This window comes from Panicum virgatum, chromosome 4N (assembly GCF_016808335.1).
Source record: "Panicum virgatum strain AP13 chromosome 4N, P.virgatum_v5, whole genome shotgun sequence".
NCBI lineage: Eukaryota > Viridiplantae > Streptophyta > Magnoliopsida > Poales > Poaceae > Panicum > Panicum virgatum.
Genome location: NC_053148.1, coordinates 26,174,667 through 26,200,516, shown reverse-complemented (window position 1 = coordinate 26,200,516; position 25,850 = coordinate 26,174,667). Strand labels below are relative to the sequence as shown.

The following is a 25,850-nucleotide window of genomic DNA, read 5'->3' as shown; positions in this document are numbered from 1 at the left end:
GCAGGGCCAGGGAGGCGGCGGGCCTGGCAGGCCAGCGCGCCGGCGCAGAGAGAGGGCAAGGGAGGGAAGAGAGGGAGGGGAAGGAGGAGAGGGGAGGAGGAGGGGCCGGCGGCCGGCGGCCGGCCATGGTGGCCGGCGGCGGCGGGCTGGGGAGTTGAGAGAGGAGAGGGAGAAAACCTAGGCTAAAGATACAATGTAGGAGAAAATAATCCTTGTATTCCTCCAACCCTAGAAGGGTGGGCATAAATAGTACCTACACATGGGCCTCTATATGGGCCTCTATATACTCCAACATATATACTCCAACACTTAGCCCCAAAGAACCTCCACAATAGTGATTCTTCCTTGAAAGCCTGGAGAGCCCGCTGCAGATTTGGAGACATTCCATCAAATACACAAGCATTTCTGTGTTTCCATAGAGACCAAGCTCCGAGAATACAAAGGGAGTTGAAACCTCCTATGTTGCTTGTGTATTTTCTTCCAAGATCTTTTCCACCATTCGGCAAAGGAGGCAATGCTGCGGCTGGGTGCCAAGTGGGTTAAATTCAGAGGTTGTAGGACAGCAAACCAAAATTGTCGTGCGAATACACAAGATGTAAGAATGTGTTGAATATTCTCATCATCTTGGTCACAAAGAGGACAACGCTCCGGATAAGGGAGGCCTTGTTTCTATAGCCTGTCCGCTGTCCAACAGCGATTTCGAATAGCCAACCAAACAAAAGTCTTGCATTTGTACTGATTAGTGTTTATGTGAAGTATTTGTGAAACTCTTTACTTGTATGGATATTCTAAAGATGTTCCTAGTCGGACTTCATGTAAGGACACACATGAATATTAGACTAGCACATGTATTAGTTGATGACTACGTTTCACAGATCATGGACATGGGGATGTCAAACTAATAATGTGGACTCATGTGAGACATGAGACTGAACTGATCCAACACGAGATGATGACTTCTCATTACACAATCTGTACGTTGTGTCCTGAAATCAGAGATCGTCATATGTACTAAAGATGTGAACCATCTTACTTAGCAGCCATCAAACACTACTTTGTAACAGGATAGTTATAAAGGTGGCTTTCGGATTTCTCAAGAAGCATGCTGCGAGACATGGTCGGTCAAGATGGGATTTGCCCCTCTGCAAGAGAGATATCTCTGGGCCCCTCGAGTTATCGGATCAAAAATGCATGGTCATGCTAGGGTTAAGAGTTAACTAAGAATTCCGAATCACAGGTTCGAGAAAGAGTGGTCAACTTGGAGCTAGACCAAATATCGTTAGGCAAAAGAAACAACATGTATAAGATTGTTGGGTCTAGTCTAGCCTTGGTCTTGTTGTTTACTTTGGGACAGTGAATGACAAGATGTATTTCTAGGGAGTGTTACAGTCCTTTCTGTAACCCTTGGGGGGATATCCCTTTTTCTTCTGATATAATGATGCGCAGTTCTCCTGTGCGTTTGAGAAAAAGATTGTGATGGCTCGTCAGATATGATTTGCGTGCGTATAGGAGTTAACACGTATTGCTAGAGACCGCTATCAACTATTGGCAAGTATGTGTACTTGGGACATGTCTATTCGTGCATGAGCCCATAGGGTCACACACTTAAGGGGCTAGAAACCTAATAAGGATGAGATCTGAATTAGACTGGACTTAGCTGCACTAATAGGCCTCGTCAGGCCCAAAGGGGTGCCAAAGGTGGGGCCCAAGGGGAGTCCACCTAGGGGGCGCCCCAGGGGCAATATAAACAGAGGGGGGCGCCCAAAAGCCTAATCCAAGCTTCTTGGTCGTCCACCCCCCTGGCCGCCGCATTCTCTGCTGCCCGCCCTCTTGTGCGCCAAGCCCTAGGTCGCTCTTGCGAATCTAGCAGTCTGAAGTGCGATGCTTCTTCCCGTACGCGTGGATACCTTGGAGGTGCCGTGTCAGCAGCACAAGGACCAGCCGTTCGTGTGAAGGTTCTCGCAACTGCACTGTCGGCTTCCATCTGCACGACATCGACGCGCTACAGAAGTTCCGCACCCGCGCGTCTACTGGTAATTCCGTGATCTATAACAGCAGTGTTCCTAGTTCATGCGGTAGAAAATTTTTGTTTTTCTACCCCGTATCCCTACATTATCGCCTAGGCAGGCTAAGGCGGACTAAGGCAACACCTTAGGCGAGGCGAGCCACCACCAGCTTGTCGCCTATGCGACGCCTTAAAAACACCGATTAGGATAACCTGCCACTTTAGTCTTGTATCCCGCTACATTTGTACTTAATGAACTTTTATTCCCTTTTCTTCTATATATCTGTCTACTAGTACACTATCCATTCTCAAATCAATTGATACTTTTTCTTGAAAGACAATAGTTTGGGAATAATTGTGATTAGATTGATGGGAGCAAAGGCTCAAGTACATATAGGCAGAGATGTTCACGGGAATAAGAAACAACCCTATCACGGAAGATCTTGCCTATTATAACCAACTAACCAAAATAGGGGAAGCGCACAAGGCAACATGCCTGTGCAGCCGTACCACCCTAAACCCAAGGATCCCAAGGATCACGCCTAATATAGCTCACGCTAACACCCCCCCACAGTCAGATCGTGAGCCACTGCGCACGTTCAGACTGGTCCTGAATTCAGTGAAGACTGATGATGGGAGGCCCTTGGTGAAGATGTCTGCATACTGTGATGTCGTCGGCACAGGCAGGACATGAAGATCACCAACAGCAACCCATTCTCTGACGAAGTGTAGATCAATCTCAATGTGCTTGGTGCGTTGATGCTGGACGGGGTTGGAGGTCATGCAAACAGCACTGATGTTGTCGCAATACACCAGTGTAGCGCGGCGAAGAGGGGCGTGAAGCTCCAGGAGGAGCTGGCGCAGCCATGTAGCTTCTGCAACTCCATTAGCCACAGCGCGGTACTCAGCTTCAGCACTAGACCTTGAGACAATGTTCTGACGCTTGGAGGACCAAGATATGAGATTGTCGCCAAGGAACACAGCATAGCCTGAGGTGGACTTGCACGTATCCGGGCAACCGGCCCAATCAGCATCAGTGTAGACCACAAGATCATGAGCGGTAGACGGTCGCAGCAAGAGGCCAAGCTCAAGAGTGTCGCAGATGTAGCGAAGAATCCGCTTCAGCGCAGCAAGATGTGACTCCCGGGGATCATGCATGTGAAGACAAACTTGATGAACAGCATAGACAATATCAGGCCGAGTGAATGTCAGCCACTGCAGGGCACCAGCAAGGCTGTGAAAATCTGAAGCGTTAGTCACCGGCGGACCATCTGCTGCTGCAACCTTCGGGTTGGTGTCAACCGGACTCAAGCAAGGCTTGCACTCTGACATCTCTGGGCGATCAAGAAGCTCCACCATGTACTGCTTCTGAGAGAGAAGAAGACCATCGCCTGAGGGCTGAACATGCATACCAAGGAAGTGATGCAACACACCGAGATCCTTCATGGAGAACTCCTGCTATAGAGCCGAGATGATCCGGCGCAGGAGAACAGGCGAGGAAGCGGTGAGGACGATGTCATCGACATAGAGCAGCAAATAGGCAGTGTCGGATCCACGCTGGAAGACAAAGAGCGACGTGTCTGACTTGGCCTCAACAAAACCAAGGGAGAGCAAATATGTGGCAAACCGGCTGAACCATGCGCGAGGAGCCTGCTTCAACCCGTAGAGAGACTTGTTCAATCGACAAACAAAGTCTGGGTGTGCAGGGTCTTCAAAACCAAATGGCTGAACGCAGTATACTGTCTCAGACAGAGTACCATGCAGGAAGGCATTCTTCACATCAAGCTGGATGGCGCGCATCTCCCGGTTCCCGAGGAACTGGGACTCGACGGCGAGCCACGTGTCCCGGGCAGTGCCGCCTTGGGAGGAGACGATCTCGGCGAGGTCGTCGGTGAGGGAGCCGAGGATCCAGGACATGACGACGCAATCCATCCGATCCCAATCCGGGGAGGGAACCGGGGCGTCGAGGTGGACATGATCCTGGAGGGAGAACTTGCCGAGGGTCAGCAGGAATTGATCGCGCCATTGGTTGTAGTTGCCGGAGTCGACGTCGAGGACGATGTGGACGAGACTCCGTATGTTGTTGACGGCGACGACCTGGGCATGGAGGTTGAGGAGGGCGGCGGCCTCCTGCAGTAGCACGGCACCATGGAGATCCAGAGGCGCGGATGCATGGGACTCACCCTCATGGGGCGAGGGAGCGAGGACGGCGGCTGCAGCCTTGGTGGCCGCCCGCTCCCGATCTTCGCGCCAGGTCGGCGTCACGGGCGCTGGCAGCCTTGGCGGCCTCCTCCTCTGCCTCGGCGAGACGGGCAACGGCAGCGTCGTAGGTCTTCTGGCGCTCCAAGGCGGCGGCCCTGGCCCTTTCCTTGGCCAGGCGGGCGGCAATCTCGGCCTGCTGGAGGTTGGTCGAGGCAGACGGGTGTGCAAGGCATGGCGCTGCATGGCAGGAGGGCCGGCACGCGGGCGCTGCACGGCAAGGGGCCGGCGCGCTAGGTGAGCGGAAGCTAAGAAATCCGAGGTGGAACCCGGACTCTTGATACCATGAAAGACAATAGATTGGGAATAATTGTGATTAGATTGATGGGAGCAAAGGCTCGAGTACATATAGGCAGAGATGTTCACGGGAATAGGAAACAACCCTATCACGGAAGATCTTGCCTATTATAACCAACTAACCAAAAAAGGGGAGGCGCACAAGGCAACATGCCTGTGTAGCCGTACCACCCTAAACCTGAGGATCCCAAGGATCACGCCTAATATAGCTCATGCTAACATTTCTCAAGACCGAGCATGTGCGAGCCGAGATAACGATGGGCGAAGTTGGCGGAGGCGTCCTGATCGGTGGAGACGACGACAAGCCGACGAAGAGCGACGTGCAGGGCGAGACGACGAGGTAGTGTAGGAGAGAATAGAGATGCGTAATGGATGGATTGTATTGCTGAGCCTCATGGGCGGAATATATAGGAGTCCATTGCTTAGGGGGCAAGTAGCCTCCCTTAGAGATAAGGCAAGCTGGAATTATACAATCCTAATCTACCATATCTAGAGATATTCCAATATAATTTAACATCCCCCCGCAGCACAGCAGGAGCGACGCAGACGATGAGACTGGAGAAGACACTGAAGGCCGACAAGGTGACATCCCCCCTCCCCCCGCAGTCACAACGGCCGAAGCGTCGCGGGTGCTGAGACTGGAGGTTGCTCAAGCAAGGCAGTAGCTCTTTGTGCCGATGTCGAGGTAGCCAATCAAGAACGAGTAGTCGAGGTTGAGGATGCCATCAGGCCATCGGACGAGGCATGCCCGGGTCTGCCAAGCCCGGGAATGCGCCGAAGATGATGGGCACGCACTAGTGTTGCCTACACCGGGCGTGCAAGGTAGGATGCACAACCAGATGCCGTCGTCTGGGGGACCAGCAGAGAAGATCTCCATGGCTGTTGCAGGAGCAGAAGAAGGCGGGGTAGAAGATGCCAACGCCTGCTGTTGCGGGAGTAGACGAAGTAGTCGGGGACAAGATGGTGATGCTGGCGACGTGGTTGTGCTAGACGAATGAGGGGAACCCAGACTTTCCAACACAAGGTCGAATGATCTGGATGTCGCAGACGGGCATTCGCTACAGCTCTGTCCATGTCACCATACTGCACGTCAGAGATTAAGAAAAGGCTGGTGAAGTCGATGCCGGCATCGAAGTAGAGGCGTTAAATCGACGAGCAGTGGGCGACTCAATCTTGGTCAGTGATTTGAGTAAAAAATCAGAGAAACCAACCAAAACAAACAAGTAGCAAGCCAGCAACTTCCTATGTAGAACCTCTGGTGTGTGTAGCTCATTGCCCTCACCCTCTTATCTCTTTTCTTCCACCACGGTCAACAGCCATGGCAAGAGAAAGAGGGAGGGAGCCAGCGGAAGATCTCGGGCGGAGGCGCCATGCCATGGCCACCTGCGGGCGAAGGCATGGCAAGGAGCGGCAGCGTCCTGGCGCATGGCGGGGTAGGAAGCTGGGGTAGAAGGCCGACAGTGGAGGAAACCAGCGCGGATCCGCCAAAGGAGGCGGGAGCAACGGAGCCGGCCCACCAGCGGCGGATTCCGCCAGGAAAGGGTGTTAGATGTATATGCATCTTATGTATTTAGTCACTACTATAGGGTGCTCTTTGCACAATATACATGACCTTATCAGCCCCAATTTGGCATGGCAATAGATTGAGGTGCTCATTTCTTTTTTTCTCGAAAGTGCAGGAGAACTGCGCCTCAATATATTAAGCGCCTCAATATATTAAGAAGAAAGGAGGGGTAAGAGCCCCAAAAGGTACAATTAGGGTCTGTACCAAGCCCAAGACAGACCCCTGCTTGGCATGACAATTAGTTGCTCATTTCCAACATTAGCTTCTTTGACATGCTACTACTGCGATGAGTGGCACCCATGCTTGGTAGCGTACACATGGACGCACGCACCAGAGCTTTCGGGGACAAAAACTAGCCTCACCACATACACGGAGGAAGACGAGCTCTCGACGAGGAAGGAATTCACAGGCGGCGGAGCTCGATTTGGCCACCCTAGGGCTCAATTATCAGCGGTAAAGTTCTATTTGGACGCACTGAAATTCAATTTGACCATGAAAGGTCTAGATCCCTCTTGCCCTGCTCTAGAACCTGCATCTTCTCGACGGAGTTGGCGCCACGGCGGCAATGCTGGCTTAGTCGGCGGTGGAAGGAAGTGAACATTCAGAGAGTGATGGGCTTACCACTCACACACTTGGGAAACAGAGGTGATGCTATCCAAAGTGAACCAGGAAACCAAACGTACCAAAACCAAACCAATCTTCATTGACGTAGGCATCCAAACCTGAGCTAATATACTAGTAGGGACAGACTTGGACTAGCCTGGCTAGCTTAGCCAGAACAACCAAACACACCCGTAATGAACAAGTAATTGTAAAAAAAATTGATATGCAAGAACATGCAGCCCCAATTTCTGAAATTGGCTATTCTTTTCTAAAAATAATGTTTGGTTTCCACAATTACATAGAAGTTTTTCCTATTCAGAAACCAGAACAAAAATAATGAACCTATGATTACCTGGTTATGATTCTCAACATACGAGAGCATATTCTGGTTTCTGCTTACTAATACTTTCATAATCTGCAAAAAATAATTTGACAGCCAACAGAAGAAAAATATAATATTGGAAGAAAAAAGGAACTGAAAATATTACTAAATCATTGAGAAATGTATTAGTACTAAAAAATAAGATGCAATTCCCAGGATGGGGCTGGTAACAGTAGCACCACAACCCACAGTAGCTCAATTTTCAAGCAGGCAGTGTTTGGCTCTCAAAAGCATCCGAAGGAAACACACAAGGGATTCCAACTCCTTGGTTCCCCTAGATTGACTGCGTCTTCGATGGTGCTAATCCTAGTGTCACTGGTTCTGCAGTCAGTAGCAAATGAGAGCATCCTTTGGTGCTCAGCTGGAGCCCGTGTGCTCCATGAGTATCTGCCAAGGTAGCTTAACGTGGATGTGCGCATGTAACTGATTTTCTTCGGGGGGGTGTGTGTGGAGGGGAGGGGAGGGGTTGAAGGGATCCTTGTGACCCATTATTTGTATTTTTATTCTCTATTCTTAATGAAATGAAAGCAGCTCTACTGCATTTTTTAAGGGAAAAAATAAATTACTCAAAAAGGGCATTCCATATAGATGGTGGCCTGCAAAAATTTCTCAATAGTATGCGAACCTTGTTCATGCTCCATTCTCGCTCAGGAACATTTTCAAGATGCCACAACCACATTTCTGGAACAGAAAGATTGACACAGTAGTCGAATCCCAATCCACCTTGAGTTGTTGGCTCGCACAACCCAGGATAAAATGTTGCCTACATAAACAAAACAATATAAATGTTCTATTGCAAACAAGGCAGCAAAAGCTGGAGAAATACAACAACAACAACAACATAGCCTTTTTTCCCAAGCAAGTTGGGGTAGGCTAGAGATGAAACCCGAAAGAAATAAGTTCAAGGTTCAGGCACATTGATAGCTAGTCTCCAAGCGCTTCTATCCAAAGCTATCTCTTTAGAGATATTCCAATCCTTAAGGTCTCTCTTAACCAACTCATCCCACGTCAGTTTAGGTCTACCTCTACCCCTCTTTACATTATCGACCCGCTTAAGAACCCCAATACGCACCGGCGCCTCAGGAGGCCTTCGTTGGACATGTCCAAACCATCTCAGCCGATGCTGAGTAAGTTTCTCCTCAATTGATTAGGCGACTAAGAAAAGTAACCGACACTGCATTAACGCCATACACAAGCCAGCTTGCGCCAAGTTTAATGTGGGTAATCATCGTATCTCTACCAAACTGCATATCTAAGTCCAAGAAGTATGTTTATATGAAAATAAATACAGGTGAGAGAAAAGAAACTTACATCTTCGGCAATTGTTATGATATCTGGATGAAGATCATGTAACATTTCATTTGCAAGAATTAGATATATCAGTGCATCCTTGTCAACATACTGATTGCAATACCTAAAATTAACACTTTGGTGAGCATTTATATTTTTAGCAATAGTGGGACCTATTTTTCAAAAACAATAGTAGGCAGTGCTTGTGAAGAAAATAAAGAACATTACAAAGGATGAAAATTGAAACAGTGGATAGCATCATAAGGCACATGATCAAAATGAATTGATGGACTCCCAAGTAATATTCAGATTTCTCTTCTTCCTCCACCTCCTTGTTTCAACTTCTCTCTCCTCCATTATTCTGTCCACCAACTTACCTATCTGGCAGTCTCAAAACTACACGTCCTTCTCTGTTCCCTTCTGTTTCTGTGCTTTCGTGTGACCATTGAGAAGTGATTTACCTTTGTGGCCAAAGGCAGAGGAGCAGGAGAATGGAAATGTAGTCATTCCATGGTTTGTACCGCAGCTAATTAACTTTCCTTGTTTCTTGGCGGTGTCAACCAGCCACTTTGAGTTGTGTGTGCTGTTGACTACTATTGCAATCAGGTTATACAAGATATATATCCTATATAGGATGATGGTTGTAATGGTTTGATATGATTGACAGATACTACAACACGAGTTGAGATTCTGATACGTCTGGTGTTATTATCTTATCCCACAAGTACAGAAAAACAAAAAAAAAAGAAAAGAAGGGTCACAACATGGTTTTGTGAGGATTTTTCTTTTTACTCCCTCCGTCCTGAAATGTAAGGCATCCTGGGAGTGTTTTACTATGTCCAGATTCATAGAATGTTCAATGAATCTGGACATACAGTTTGTCTAGATTCAGAGAATGTTCAATGAATCTGGTAAAATGCTAGAATGCCTTACATTTCAGGACGGAGGGAGTAGTTGGCAGTGGGTAGACCCTTCCAACACCAACTCATGTTAGCTGGAAACTTCCTTTTGACTAATTCGACTCTCCTACATATCCAAGCCCAAGCTACTCTCCACACTGCAGAAACATGTAGCCGTCACCTCGATCACCCTCCTCTCTCTCTTCCGGCGGTCTTGCCAGTGTTAGGAGTATATTTGACAGTATAGGAAATATCTCGGAAAGTCTTATTGCCCTCCATGTCTCGTACCCTATATATTCACCCTCAAAGCTCAAGCAATACAACACACGATTCATACGCAATCTGTTATTCCCGAGCCACATATACATCAAGAGTTTAGGTTACCGATCCTAGACTGAAGGCTTCCTTGCCCTCACTCCGTCCTTGGGGAGATCAACCTCAGCCAGGGGCAGCATCCTAGTAGGATTCATGGCTGATCAACAGGATCAGCTCCCATAGCATCGTCACGCAGCGGCAGATCGGAAGAATCCTCTCCCTATGGATCGCGATCTGATTCGTGGGGTGGAGCACCTCATGCCATTGGATCGCATGGCGTCAAGATGAAGAGTATCTTCAGGCGAGCTGCACCACTAGTGATAGGGGTGGAGCCAGAGCCCGTGTTGGGCGTGCTGCAGCACAGGCCTACCTCAGATTTGCTCTTGTATATTGTAGTTAGATCCCAAAACAATAGAATTCAGCCTAATCTTAACTAGCTTAGCGGTTTGTACACTCGTCAGACCCACTTGGAAGCCTTTTATGGCTCCGCCCCAGACTGGTGAGCGGGGCGCACCATCACGCACGATGGAAAAGCGAAGACGTGATTCTACACCAATAAGGATACATTCACCACATGGTATTCCTACTCTAATGCCTTCCTAGCAAAGTATTTCCCAATGGGCAAAACCAACGCCCAGCGTAGAGTCTGCTGTGTCAAACGGTCATTTCTTGGTCATTTATATAATTTATCATATCTATTTATTTGGCTTGCCCTCTCTAAATTAGTTGGACGATACAGCTAGTAAATTTGTCATTCGATTCTCGATACTCTTTAACCATAATGCTTCCCTGAAGATATTTACTATGCCCTAGAATACTCCAAGGTAAAGTGCTACATCGGTGATTCTATGATCTTTGGAATACCCAATTCTATTGAGCATAAAAGACACCAATAGTACGCGAAGCCACCATCGCTTGAAGCCACTGCCTTGACATTGAAGCAGCTCATCTCGACCATTCACCTAGTCAACCATGAACAGCAACAATTCGTCATCTCAGTAAACCATACCATCAGAAATTCGTCAACCAGGAACATCAACAATTCCTCATCTCAGTGAACCATACCGAATTCGTCATCTCAATGAACCATACCACCAAAAATTGAACCTTACCATGGCTCATGTCGTCGGCGAACTCCGTTCCGTCACCACGCCTGCCCTCCGGATCCTCAAATCCTTCCGGGACCTGCCGAACATGACCATGCAACAACATCATGGCGGAATATAGTTTCTCCGGTCAGTGTCGCACGGGGACGCAGCGGCTGAGACATGGCGAGTACAGCGGCGCCGAGATTGGAACGAGGCGGCGTGGATCTGGTGTCTCGGTAGAGCAGGGCCTATTCGATTGGCGGCGATTCGGTGGTGGAAGAGCAGAGGCGCGTGCGCGAAAGAGGCTAGCAAAGCACGAGAGTGGCAAAAATGGCACAGGAACGAGGGGCGTGAGCGCAGGAGGGCTGTGATGGCGAGCGCACAGTGCTCGGCAAAGATGCCAAGGGGCGCCTAGAGGATACCGAGCGTGGATAGATGCCAAACTCGATGGCGATTATGTTGGATGCCGTTTTTTCTCTACTTTTTTTAGCCATCGCACGTCCGATATAGAGGCTGTTGGACATGCTCTTATCTTACTGCCTTTTAAGTGCATTTTCAAAGCCCTGGTGCACTGCGAACAATCGAAGGAAAAAACGACCAAAAAGATCTTTTGTGTAATTTACTTTTGTGAGGTTTTGTATCAAGTTGTAATTCTTTTGTACGGGCTATTATTTTTCTTGATAAATATCAGATATGAGGCACTATTTTTTGAATGCCTTTCTCATAAAAAAAGTTCATGTTAGCTGAATAGGCAAATTTGTTCCACTTCCATGCTATAGGTAATATCTAATACTATTATACAAGATATTGTTAATGATTGTTAAGTATATTTGATAGTATAGAAAATATATTAGGGAGGCTTCTTGCCTTCCAAGTATTTTGCCCCTATATATTCACCCTCTAGGCTCAATGCAATACAACCTATGATTCATACACAATCTAGCCTTCCTACATGGTACCACGAGTCTAGGTTTCTAACCCTAGGTTTCCGGCTTCCACTACCCTTGCGCCGTCCCCGGGGAGATTGACATCCACCAGGGGCAACGCCCTAGTAGGATGCACGTCTGATCACTCCAATCTGCTACGCCTGTCATGGTCAAGCAACAACAAAGGACCTACCTCTCCCATGGCAATTCAATCTCATCGGGCTGCCTCATCGCACCTTCCTGCGCATCTACCCAACGCCACCCCTATCTCCTCTTGCACTGCCGCCACAGCTGCCTTGAGCCGTTGAGCGTGAGCGTGCGACCGCGAAGGTCAAACGGGTGGGTGTTGGTATATCTTATGATCACAGATAAATCCACAAGCGCACAGAATACTATTATAGTATTTTGCCCGTGAGTATCGTATTTATTTTTCGGCAGGGAAGGCGACATTTAGAGGATAGAGAAGTTAATGATTGATTCTTGCTTGGATATCCAATGTACAAACAGGGGTAAGTATAATATATGGATAATGAGATAGTGTGACACACAAGTTAAATCAAACTCATTGCATAGGCATAGGCAAGGAGAAAGGAAGAAGAGAACTACTTGGAACTTTTGTACTTCTATCTAAACATATAGCATGTATTGTACATGTATACACATACACATAATTAGGACCTAGCTCTAGGCACTCAAGCACTACTGAGAGAACCGCACGTGGTTGGTAGAAGAACCACCAGCCAACTACTTTAAGAACCTCATACCCCTCTACTTTATGGACAGGACTGTCATCACCTGCCAACTATCTCTACAAACCGTGGGGTAAAGCGAGATCTAACCCGTGACCAACCCAGACAACATGCCTGAATTGATTACTTCAGTACCATGTGCGGAGCCCCTACCCTCCGAATCAACAAACATCATACTAGAGCAAACATTCGAATACTGGAACCGATACCGTAGCACTAGAATTTCTCGTCTAATCATGCAAGGTATACGATACAAGTATAAACTACGCATACAAAATATGGCTAATATCGTAGTATATGAACTATGCATACATGAAGATAAAGAAGTTAACTCTGTTAAAGATATCCGGAAATTACATAGAGAAGTAAGAGCTAAAGCCATACTGAACTCTCTAGCAACCCAGGGAACCCGTAGAAGAGCTACTTCAACCTAAACTCCACTTGCCTATGGACTAAAGCAAGAGAGAAACTTGAGAATGAGTAGCTTGAAGTGTGTGTCTATTTGAATCCCCTTCTCATACTTAAGCCCGCATGCATAACCGACATTGGCAAGAGCTGAGAAGCCTCCACATGGAAGATGGGGGCCAAAGGGCTCACACCAGGGGCACCACCTCTAGCCACCGACCTTTGCATGGAGGCTGACATGTGGGCCCCGAGGTCGGTTTGCATGTCTTGACGCTATCCTAAGTCAGGTTGCGTGTGTTTGTGGGCCCTTTGATCAATAAGAGGGTGAGGTGGCGCAAGGTTGTGCATCTTGCCACCAAGAGTGTATTTCTCCTTTAATTCTGCTTAATTCCCTACATAGCACTAAATTCTAGGGGACATGTGGAAACGGCATTATTCTAAATAAATATGCGTGCAAGAAATGTTAGCTCTCCTGATTTTTTTGATCGAATTGATGGACGTTTTTGGTATTTAATGAGCGTCAACAGCAGATGCCTGGCTACCACGCCATGGGAGCACCAGGGTCGGAGCGCCCGGCCACCGCACAGCACGTTGACGTCATCGCCATGCTGCTACGCCCAGGTCACGCCTGCAGCCTCGTCGAGATCCATCAACAAACGGGATCCATCGGGGCCACCTCGCCCAGACTCATCCACCACACCCCTTCACCGCGCCACTTCACCACCATCTAGGTAGGCCACAATGTCATGGGGCTCCGTACCCAAGGTTCATCTTACTGATGTGTTTCTTTTTTTCCCATCAACGATTAGGTTTGCGCTGCCTTGTCGTTTCATCGTCTTTGCACTGTTGACAGTCCCCAGGATGCAGCGCCGACGCTAGTAGTCAGGCCATCACCGCTTGTGTCGCCACTTTTCAAATGGTGGCACTACCCATGCTGCCGGTCCGCTTCGTCACGTTGGCTCTTGGTCTGAGTCTGCATCAGTTACCGCAAGCTCGCAGACACCGCCGCTAACATTGTTGAAGAAGCATTTTCGCTCTTTAGCTACACTGTCTACCATCACCATCCAGTCGGCTCATTGACCTGCTGAACATATTGGTAAAAGGTTGCTGATTTTATGTACAAAAAGTCTGTGTTGTATTTATGAGATTGATAAGCACACTTGGTGCCCTTGGTCATTGTGCCATATGGAAATATATCAATCAAAAATGGGTGGAGGGAGTATTTGATAGTATAGGAAATATCTCGGGAAGGCTTTTTACCCTCCAAGTACTGTACCCCTATATATTTGCCCTTGACGCTCAATGCAATACAACCCATGATTCATACGCAATCTATCTTTCCTACAATAATGAAAAGTAGATGGGACTTACTCTTCCATGGCACCAGTAAAAGTAGAAAACCCATTATGAGTATATAACATAGAAGACAATGAATGAAACTGGAATCCATCAATCTGGTATTCAGTAACCCACCTAGTGAGATTAGTAAGGCATCCATAAGTAATAAGGCCCATTTTATCGCAGAAAAATTCATGTGCACAAGGTAGAATAGACTATGGTCATAGTTTTTATGCTTTTACCAATTCAAATTGGACAATAAGAAGTGCAGAACATCCACATCATCATATTTAAACATCCTGGTGCCCCAATACTTGTGATGCCCTCTTTTTCCTGCCAAGGATCAATTAGAACTAGGATATTGTATTAGTCAAGAAGATAGAGGAACCTTAGAAACATAATGATGAAATGCCATATCAAATAGTATTAACTAAGAAGATATTCTAGGCCATAACATAAGAAATTCATACACATTGTCAAATCATATTCAGCAATCATCGTCAGTAAGACTAGCTAAGTTAGTCCAAGGTTATTAAAACGATAAAACGACGAAACGAATAGCGGGTAGATTTTAACGAAACGATGGACGTTTTATCGTTTAAACGGACGTTTTAACGTTTAAACGTAGATTTCACAAGAACATTTTCTCGTGAAAACGTCGTTTTCACGACGTTTAAACATCGTTTTAATAACCAGGAGTTAGTCTGTTATGGGTATAAAGTACTGTTCACGCCGTGAACATTAATGGGTCTATGATATTAGGAAAGATTAGTTTAGATTGGTTAGTATTTCCTTAAATTTAGAGATTGATTTCTTAAGGATCAAGTCAAGGTTTCTTAAGGGTCAAGTCAGCCCATCTATATAAGGATGGGATTGTATCTCTTTTAAGAAAGCAACGAAGAAGAATCAATTCCCAAGTCCCCCAAAAGTCTAGTCTCCCCGCAAGCCTCCTCCGCCCTCCGCCCGACTATCTTCCCGGTGGTGTTTATCCCAATGATCTAAGGATCACAACATAGTCAGTTGACAATATTGCTGTCACAAATACTATTTACTCATGGTGTTTGGATAATATTATCTATTGCATCTGCTAAATAAAATGGTCCTTGACAATAAAATGGAGCATATCAGGTCATTGTTTTAGTACGCTGAAGTGCATTGCTATATGAGAAAAAATGCTGCACAAATTCCCATGTTATATCAAAAAAAATACTACATTGGCCTTTAGTTCTTTCCATAATTTATCAAGAACAAAATAGAACTTCAAAAATTCTAAAAAGTATAAAACAGAGAGTTTTGGTTTTAATACCGCTGTGGAAGTAACAGTCATTGGAACCATCAAAAAGCGATAAGCCAACCAGTTCATCTGCTGATGCATAGGAGTGGACAATATCCAGAAGCACCACTAACCCAAGGCCTTACAAAGCCAGGGAGAACAAAATCAAGATACAAATGTTAGTCAGTGTTTCATTCTTTCTTTACAATGTAAAGATATGGAAAATCTTGCTACTAACATGTTCCAAATCATATGCATAAATAAATATAATTGAGGAAAGTGACAAGAAGCTGTCAATCGCACAAGAAGTAATAATAGATAAGGGCTTTATAGTTCAAACACTTTCTGTTTCAACTAAGAGCTGTCCATAGCAATACAAAAAGAATCTTCTACCGCAAGGCCATATAAAAGGGACTTCAACTATATATATTCGAGATATGCATAGCTGACTTGTCTTGTACTCCAAGTCTTGTAGACTCTTACTTGTACATCAAGCCATCTCGGCTATATATATGAAAGGTCACCCCACCCCCTCCCCCCGAATAGAGTGTGCGGTGTTTCCCAATCTCTACCTCTCTACATGGTATCAAGAGTTCCGACCCAAGTTTCCTACCTCTCAACCCTTCTGCTACTCTATTTCCCATGCGCCGCCGGCCAGCCTGCACGTCCACCGCACCACCCGGCCGCGCTGCCCCCCAGGCTGCATGCCCCTCGGCCGCGCCGCCCTCAGGTTGCGCCATCCCCAAGATGCGCTGCCTCCCAGCTTCTCGGCGCCATCGATTGATCCTGCGCCATGTCTACGGACTCCTCCACCTCGTCGGCTTCTAGCCTTAGCTCCGGCTCCGGCACGATGCCCGGTGACTCCGACTCCGTCTTCCCGGTCTTCATCAACCCGTACGCCTCCATCAACATCAAGACTCACGTCACCATCGAGCTTGACCTCCGGCTGGCGAACAAGTGGCGCCTTCTTCACCACCATGTGCGGCAAGTTTGGCCTTCTAGGTCACATCGATGGCACCATCGCCGCCCGTCTATCTGATCCTACCTAGACTCAACCGGACGCTTGTATGCGCAGCTGGATGTATGGCTCCATCTCCGACGGCGTCCTAACCTTGCCATGGCACCAGATCAGACCGCTCGCGCCCTCTTCACCGCATCACCGAGCGCCTACATTGGGAGTTCCCCATAACAGATTTAGGGGAACTTCATCACTTCCTCGGGATTTCTATCACTCGTTCTACTGCCAAGTGACAGTATGCGGCAGATCTTCAACGTGCTGGCATGGCCAAGTGTCACTCTACAACGACACCCGTTGACACTCGTGCCAAGGTGTCTGCCACAAACGGTGATCCTGTTGCCTCCCAGTACCGGAGTCTCATCAGCGCACTTCAATACCTCACGCTGACTTATCCCGACATCGCCTATGTTGTTTAGCAGGTGTGCCTCTTCATGCATGATCCCCGTGAGGCTCATCTTGCGATGATCAAGCGGATCTTGCGCTACGTGAAGGGCACACTGTCCACTGGTCTTCACGTCAGCACTGGACCAGTTGATAGCCTCACAGCTTACTTTGATGCGGATTGGGCCGGCTGTCCTAATTCTCGGCGATCTACTTCGGTGTCTTCCTCAGCGACAGTCTGGTGGCTTGGTCTTCCAAACGTCAAACCACAGTCTCTCGTTAGAGCGCAGAGACTGAGTATCGTGCTGTCGCACATGCTGCGGCTGAGTCTTGCTAGCTTCGTTAGCTGCTACAGGAGCTCCATGCGCCCTTGTCTTCGGCGACGATAGTCCTTTGACAACGTCAGTGCTGTGTGCATGACGGCTAAGCATGTTCATCATCGTCACACGAAGCATATAGAGATTGACATCCACTTTGTCCGCGAAAAGGTGTCTTTGGTACAAGTTCGGGTGCTCCATGTTCCATCTTCCCATCAGTTCGCGGACATCATGACGAAAGGCTCGCCTGTACAGTTATTTACTGATTTTAGGTCCAGTCTTTGCATCCAGGATCCTCCCATTTCGACTGTGGAAGGGTACTAGAGATTTGTATAGCTGACTTGTCTTGTACTCCAAGTCCTGTAAACTCTTACTAGTACATCAAGCCGTCTCGGCTATATATATGAAAGGTCACCCCCCGAATAGGGTGTGCGGTATTTCCCCAATCTCCCCCCCCCCCCACCCGCACCCCCCAATAGGGTGTGTGGTGTTTCCCCAATCTCTACCTCTCTACAATATATGATATTTCAGAACCAACAACAAACGAATGTGAACTGGAATTCAACATTTGGTGCAGGAAACCTAGAAAAATATAATGTGATAAAAGTCGACTACAGATTCCTTGGCATGTAGCCACAACCTTATTGGCAAAAATGTGAAGATACCATAATAAACACCTCATGATTGCATGGATTAGTCATGCACTCAATTGTATACACTTTTGATATATGGTTAATTAAGTAAATACCAATCTTATCCCAAGACAAAATGGGCCTCGCCCAAGTAAAAGTGTTGCTGTACTTAGGCACCATGGAGAAAGAAGATTGCATAGGCTAATAGCACCGTTGAGGGAATAGTACAAGGAATAAATATCTTATGTAGTTGCAATCATTCACTTAACTCTCTTCAATTTCTCTGCTTCATAATAAATTAATAAAGAAATACTAAAACCACTAATAGATGTAACTTATATATGATTCTTTGAGCTATGTGACTGCTAAAATGAGAAGCATATCATGCATAGAACATCATAGCAAATTACAGAGTTATTTGGAAAAAAACATACTAAGATGCTAACCATGTGCCTCATCGACCAGTTTCTTAAAGTCATCCGGGGTGCCAAATCTGCTGCTGACTGCAAAATAGTTAGTTACCTACAAGGAAAATGCACCTGTTCTGAGAGAACTATATCAATTATCAAGACATCCTCCAAACACAAAGAAATGAATTTAAATAAAAATGAAGTAATTGTCATATTGCTAATTGCTTACAGCACAATAGAGACATCATATAAATGTTAAATTGGAACAGTATTTCTAAAAACTAAAATCCTAAATTTCCAATTAAAATTATATATTACACCGACAATAATGTATATTCTCAAATTCGATAGACAGCTAGAAATTAACATGAAAAATAATGAGATGCCATTTATACTAGTTCCTACGTTGTAGAATCTTGAGAATTATTGTGAGACCGTATGCACCAGTTTCATATTCTTCACCCTCATTGTTGGGCTGCAATTTGGCTTTGAGGCTTTACCTTCCAATCTAGGAAATTATCTCAGAGTTTAGATATACTATTCATGTAAACTAATTACTTTATAATTCAGGATTGTTGATGCAATCCTTATGTATGTCTTTTGGTTGATCTATTCCCAGCTAACTGATTTGTTGGTGGAGAGTACCCTTTGGGTTGAAGTACCACAACAGCCCCGAAAAAACACGCAAAGGCACCTTCGGAGTAGAAACCAATAATCTAATAGCTTCGGATCAACCGTTCCATCAGTTACAGTTACATAGGTATTTATAGGGGCGGTTCAACTACCCTATTAGAGATATGTATAGCTTTAGGTCCAGTCTTTGCGTCCAGGATCCTCCCGCTTCAACTACGGGAGGGTATTTCTATAGATATGTATAGTTGACTTGTATTGTACTCCAAGTCTTGTAGACTCTTACTTGTAAGTCAAGCCGTATTGTTTACACCTCAACAACTATATTCTTCGAATATTCTAGGGGTATAAGGAAATTTCCTCTCGGGACTCACTTTACAGCTCAGCACCCTCTGTATTTACTCTCGCCCTTTGGAATTCCCGTCAACACCGGCCTTCGGTGGTTGCTCGATTCCCCAACAGGCCCCGCTCGTACCATCCTTCGGTCCACCTTCGTGGGTTCGAGCTTTCGGCGGTCTCATCAAGTCTCCTTGCATGTGTCACCCTCGGGCTTCGCCAGGTTCACCCTTCAGCGGACCTTCGGTTCTCCGTCTTCACTAGGATTCCAAAGCACCTCATCCTTGAAGTCGCTCGACCGAACTTTGTACTCCGTTGATGCAGCCCTTCGGTTACCATCCGAAGGTGGCGTCCCCAGCATGATCCCATGCAGTGGAAAGAGTACCAAGCTAGGCAAGTGGAAGTATTGGTAGTTAGTGCAGTGATGTTGCTAGTGTAGATGAGGCACGACCTCATGGTAGTGGTAATTGGAGTATGGCCAGCACTGTAGCAAGTATGGCACACACACACACATGTTTTGTACTCTACTTCGGATTCTCTTTGCATGTAGTGTAGAGAAGCAGACAGATGGGGTTCTTGATCCAGCAGCATATAAGATCTCACCCTCCTTGCTCTAGCACTAGTTCATGGTTATGGCGGAACCGTCCAATTTAATCCGGCTTAAAGAGCGCCCAATTAGCCTACCCCAACTTGCTTGGGAAAAAAGGCTATGTTGTTGTTGTTGTAAAGAGCGCCCAATCATCAAACTCAGATAATCCAGCCGACGCTCCTAAAACGGAGTAAATCCTATCGTCCATTGGGTTTCCCCGAACCTTCCACCTTACAATAGTGTCACAAACATGCAAACAGGATCAGTTTGCACAGAGCTTTAAATATTACACAAAAGCGATACATATATTACAAGAAGTGTAGAGTTATTAAAACTTATGAAACAAAACCTAGTGGAAGTCCGGTACTATAGAAGTTTAACATGAAACCCTATGTCGCAGGGTTTGCAATCACACAGTCTTATATTACAAGTCTTTAGAACAACCAGAGGTGTACGGACTCAAATACCCTCTAGGTCTTCCGGCTTTACTCTTGGGGCTCCTCGACTAGCGCTACTGAACGCAAACTCGCACAAACACTAACTACAAAGGCACTCAGCAAGACTGACCCAACTAGCTAGTATAAAGTAAAGGTCAAGGATATGCAAGGCTTGTTGAGTGGACTGGTCTGACAACACGAAAACATTTGAACTTCAAAACAGAAACCCTAAACTATCAAACCAGAAGACAATAGCAGAACTGTAAACAACAATAACTAGAGATACATTATACAAGCATGAAGTAACCTAGGTTCATCAAGTCCAACATTTTATGAGCATTTCATCATCTTAGCTCTATGATATTTCAAGCGAGATCAAGCGGTATTCATAACCGATAAGTGCGGCGATTCAAATCGATTATTCATCCTGCAGGAGATTACCTAATCACATGACACATACATGTTTCCAGTGAACCGTACATAGTAACTGTTCACTCTGAAAATACTAAAGCCCTGGACCATGCTTACCCTAGCGGAACCAAGATTTTAATCTAGGATAGCCCTAACCCTTACATGTCTAAATGTGGATGAATTATGTCCAAATTTGACCAAGTTTGACCTCATTTCTTTTCCCTTTTTTTTTCTCTTTTCTCTTTTTCTTATTCTTAACCCTAGTTGATTAGGGTTAAACTTTGCCCTTAAAAAGGTGGGATGTAACAATGGCAATGAACATTGCTACTGCTAACAAGGAGCAACACCCATGTAAGGACATTGCAAATGCCCCACCACCCTCTTTGTTGGGACAGCAGCAAAAGTTGGCACCGTGGCATCAAGCTTCATCTTTCTAATGCCCACAAGCACACGATTTGACATCTAGGTTCTGGCATTTAATGAAGCATATGCAATGTTAAGTAAATGTCATGGAGATTTTACCTTAGTATTTTCTTCTTTCTTTTTGAAGAGGTCACATTAGTATTTTCAATTCATCTCAAAACAGTGTCGAACAGGTCCCAAGAAACTTTAACATTAAGTTGTATTAGTTTATACACATGAAAATCTTACCTTATAGCCAACAGAGGAGTAATCCTTGTGCTCCACAATGCCAATTAGTTGAACAGCATTATATCCAGCATATTTTATATGAGGAAGAACCTAGTATTAAAAAAAGGTTACAGAAGTAAAATGTAAAATTACCATGGAATACCCAAAAGGCAAGGATCCAGAAAATACTTTGGACGTGAACTCCTGAAATGATGAAACTTTTTGCTCCGATCCACTAATGCCAACATGGGATTCATATATTCTAAGTGAACCCTTCACCTTTGGACGTCCAAATCTCCATTTGTAAATTTCTTCAGGAGGAGGTTCCCAATGTACTGCATAGGATTGCTTTCCTTCAGCATCTACAAGAACATTAAAAATCTTGAATCAACATGATCTGCTAACGTTCTCTCAAAAGAATTAAGCACAACAAAACTAGAGCAGTGTGCTAGACAGATATAGTAACAATATATTAGTGTTCTTGCAAGACATACATTATATAGAATAGATACTTAAAAGTGAAATCATCAACAACATAGTAAAGGAAAATCATTGCTCTTGAGGGCACTTTCTAGGGACAACTAGACTTGTCCATGGTTTAGGGTTTTTTTGAGGGGATTGTTCATGGTTTAGGTGTACAAAGATATGTATACCAGTCCTATAGTTGTAGATATTTTGGCCAAATTGGCCCATATGGCATATGTGGCCCATATATTATGTATATCAAAAACCCTAGTCCTCGATGTCGGTATGGCACAATACTCCGTGATGGTCCCATGACAAAAAAAAACATCAGAAGAAGGCATCTTTAACTAAAAATCTAAAATTAAAATTAGTGCCAAGATGATGTTAGTGACTTATGGCTCTCACCTGCTGCCACACCACAAAAAAAAATGCATGTCTCACAAAACTATTGAGTTTTGAAACATGTGTCCGCCTTTTAACTAAAGGACACTTTTTTAAGTGCCCCTGCAAGCATGCATAAACTGGAAATTGCAATAATGAGCGGTCAATGTTATTTTCCAACTCATGTGACACTTACAGTGTTACATAGCACTTTTCCTCTTTAACTAAATCAGTACTGACAGTTTACTAACTCTCCATTTGAAAGATCCCTTATATGATGAAATATTACCTCCACTTTAAACAACCATTAGGTATCCATGTTCTTACATCACACTTCAGCCAACAGAAAAGGGAATCTATAAACTTAACTGATAAAATAATCACTATCGTATATGATGATGGTCTGATGCAACAGAAGCGAAAGGGTGCCTAGCTGTAGTGATTAGGTGGCCTCAGTAGCACTCCTCAGGTCCTGAGTTCGACTCCCCATGGGAGCGAATTTAAGGCTGAGGTTAAAAAAATCTCCTCGCCTATCCCCGCACCAAAGCACATGGAGGCCGCGGCCCGAAGGACGGCACGTTCTCACAAGGGCAATGGCCCGGGTGTCAAGCGGCCTGTGTAAGGGTGGAGGCGGGGGTTCGGGGATTTTCTCGGCCTGCGTGAGAAGGCCTCTTCTTACATGTAATGCCCGGGGGGCGGCTTGCCCCTCGCAGGTCGAGTTTTTGATGCAACAGAATATTTCTTTATGTCTATCATTTTCAGCTAGATAGTTTCTTCCTCAACAATCAAGTAAAAGACAGGAGTTACAACCTCACCCAACAACCAATCATGACCATTGCTATCACACTTAGTATTTATTTTATGCAGTAGATCAACACAATTTTTCTATCCACATTGTACAACCCCTCAATCAGAATCGCAAACAAGTCACATGAACACAAAGTGAAGTTGGCAAACCTGAAAGAACATATGTAGCCCAAGAAGGAACACGTTCTAAAGCACCATCAGGAGTATTAAAATAAACTCTGTACTTGTCTTTATGAGGTATAGTTGGGACATATTTCTCAAGCCATGCTTTTCGTCCCTTCCTCATTTCAACCCAGTAAGCAAGGGGAGGTTTCTTTGCTTGAAACTTTTCGAATGATGCTCGATCCGTTACAACATTGAAAATGTCAAACGGCTGTAAATTGTCAATGATATCATATGAAGGAGACAAGCTTGAAGAGTCAGCCTTCTGCAAGGCTTTCCACTCATTGTATCTTGTTTGGGCATCAGGAATTTCACCTAACTCCTCCTCTGTTTGTGGACCATTTGGGCCAAACATTTGCTCATATAGCTTAACAACCATCTCTAATTGAGACTTGCGGGACCTGATTTCTCCAGGTTCCCAATACTCTTCTTTCATCCTATGCATTATTTCTTCAGCATCAACACCATTGTCACCTTTGTCATAATCATCCACATAATTGTATTCCTGGAAAAAATACTCATCTGGTTCTTGCCCGTCTCTGAGCTTATCTTCAAGTATGATAAACCAATATCCAAAATCATCATGTCCTAAATGACCTTCCCTGGCACAGTTTTCAGTTGCCGACCACTCATTAAAATCACCAACCAATGAACAATAGCGAGCACCTGCATGGCAATTCTTCTTTCAATAAAGAATGTTGTAAAAGATGTTCCGAGTGATGGTAAAACACAAAAAGGAAATAGGACACAACACATAGCAGTGCAACAATTACAACGATCAGTTTATCACACAGTCAAGTAAAATTATGGATTCAATGTAACTCATAACATGTTCAGGCTAACAATAAAATAGGAAGCGTAACAAGGATAATTTTGAAAAAGAAAAAGAAACCTCTTAGTACAACAGCTCCAAATATATCTACATACAAAATAATGTGTTGCTTAAATAACAACTTCAAGTTCAAGCTAACCAAAACAACTAAGAAGTAGAGGACAGCCACATTCTTAAGCTATTGTTTTTACTTAAATGCCTGTAAACAACCCAAACATATACAATGAATCTAACAATCTAATTAGGGGGGTCATTGTGCGCTCAAGCTTTCAGCTCCAACCACACTGCTGGAAATGTAACCAGGTTTGACAATTGTCACACAATCTTAAGTAGCAACAAATTTGTTCTAAAAATGACCCCATACCTGGAGCCCATTCCATGAAATCAATGCGGTGCTGTCGATGCCGGTGCATGCCCAACAATTCAAACCTAGGACAGGAAACACAAAACAAACAAACCACTTGCCACATCAACAGATCAATCCGCCAAATGACCTGTTGGGGATAATGAGATAGTGATGCACTTACCCAGAGGACGCCTCTTTCAGATCAATAAATCGAGAGCACAACTCCCATCTGCGGTCCTTCAAAGCCTTATGCCTGGCAATAATCACACAATAAGCTAAGACGATCTTCCACCTTTTCCCAACAGATAGCAAAGAATGGCTTATCAAATATCAACTCCCACCCAGGCAACCCAGCTATTCAAACCAGAAAATGTTGCACACCATTTCAGCCAAAAATCCCAATGAGTTTCCACAAGGAAAACTATGCGAGCCAAATTACCATTGATTGTTTAATTCCAACAAAAGCAGTAAAGGGGAGACCGGAGAATGGAGATTGGACTCGATATTGGCGAGGAAAAGATATGCGTGCCCATTCCTGCACCGAAACCATACGCTCGGAGCTCGTACCGGTCGCGGAGGAACTGGGCAAAGGCGCGGTCCGAGATGCCGAGCTTGGCGAGGAAGCCCACAGGGTCGACGGCGTCACCTCGGCTGCCGGGGCGCTGCGACCTCTGCCTCTGCTGCCGCGGTCTGGGCGGGCGGTCGCGCGGCGCGGAGGAGGAAGACGAGTTGCAACGGTAACCATACCGCCGTCCGGGGCGAGGGCGAGGGCGACGACTGGTTGGGAGGTCGGCGCTGCCCGCGAGGGGTGGGTAGTGGCCGGCGTCGACGAGAGCGGCGGGGTAGCGCGGGGTCATGAGGAATAGAGGGCACGATGCCATAGTTTCGATGGTGGTTTCGGGGCCGAAGAGGAGGGAGGACGGCCGGGAGCTGCGGGTGAGGATACCCGGTGAGAGGTTTTGGGGAGGGATAAGCTTCCAGCAATCCAGCTTACTCAAAAAAAAACAAGGAGTCTGCTCGGTCGTAGAGGGTAGTACTCTATGTTCGTCCGCACGTCCGATGGGAATTTTCTGTCGAACGCTCCGTTCCAACGTAACATTAAATTATAACATTGGCAACATAAAAAAAATATCTACAACATAGAAGATCATGGTTTGCAACATCCAAAAATATTGAAAAAAGTTGTTAACCATATGTTGATGATGAGGAAAAAATCCGCCGCAACATCTATTTCATGTTAAATGAAACATTCAAATTTCTTATTGAAGGTGCAACATCCAGATTAAATACTTGTAACATCCAGATAAATACTCTCAACATCCAGATAAACATTTGCAACAAATACAACAACGCAACATTTAGATCTGCTTTTGCAATATCTATATAAAACACATACAACATTCTAAAAATCTCTATTGAAACATCATAAGCTATCTATTGTAGAGCCGGCCCGGGCGGAGCTGCGCATCGTGCGCCAGCGGGCGGGCGCGGATGCCCAGCAGCTTCACCTCCACGCCCGACCGCAGCCCACCGCCCGCCTCGTCGCCTCCCCACCGCGCCGGTCGCCGCTCCTCGCCCGGCGGCGGGTGCTCCCCGTGGGCCCATCTCTCCACACGCCGATTTGCGTCCGTGGAGAGAGGGGACGCAAAGATGCGACCAGCCTCCTACAATAG

At 45.7% G+C, this 25,850-nt stretch overlaps 1 protein-coding gene across 7 annotated transcripts in view; it reads right to left on the bottom strand.

Moving 5' to 3' along the window:
* The window catches only part of LOC120669901 (1,4-alpha-glucan-branching enzyme 3, chloroplastic/amyloplastic-like), a 55,312-nt gene extending 30,126 nt beyond the window's left edge, over positions 1 to 25,186 (bottom strand). For all 7 annotated transcript variants that reach the window (XR_005672879.1, XR_005672880.1, XM_039949796.1 and 4 more), the window contains exons 1-13: positions 24,745 to 25,186; positions 24,359 to 24,430; positions 24,196 to 24,260; positions 22,988 to 23,665; positions 21,374 to 21,546; positions 21,206 to 21,295; positions 18,188 to 18,263; positions 15,427 to 15,534; positions 14,363 to 14,453; positions 14,154 to 14,255; positions 8,422 to 8,524; positions 7,736 to 7,873; positions 7,081 to 7,143 (exon numbers count right to left, since the gene is read on the bottom strand). Coding sequence is in view for 5 of the 7 variants with exons in the window: in XM_039949796.1 (XP_039805730.1) it covers positions 7,081 to 7,143; positions 7,736 to 7,873; positions 8,422 to 8,524; positions 14,154 to 14,255; positions 14,363 to 14,453; positions 15,427 to 15,534; positions 18,188 to 18,263; positions 21,206 to 21,295; positions 21,374 to 21,546; positions 22,988 to 23,665; positions 24,196 to 24,260; positions 24,359 to 24,430; positions 24,745 to 25,058 (2,073 nt within the window). In the remaining 2 variants the exon portion in view is untranslated. The remainder of the gene's footprint in view (positions 1 to 7,080; positions 7,144 to 7,735; positions 7,874 to 8,421; positions 8,525 to 14,153; positions 14,256 to 14,362; positions 14,454 to 15,426; positions 15,535 to 18,187; positions 18,264 to 21,205; positions 21,296 to 21,373; positions 21,547 to 22,987; positions 23,666 to 24,195; positions 24,261 to 24,358; positions 24,431 to 24,744) is intronic.
* Between the last annotated feature and the right edge of the window lie 664 nt (positions 25,187 to 25,850).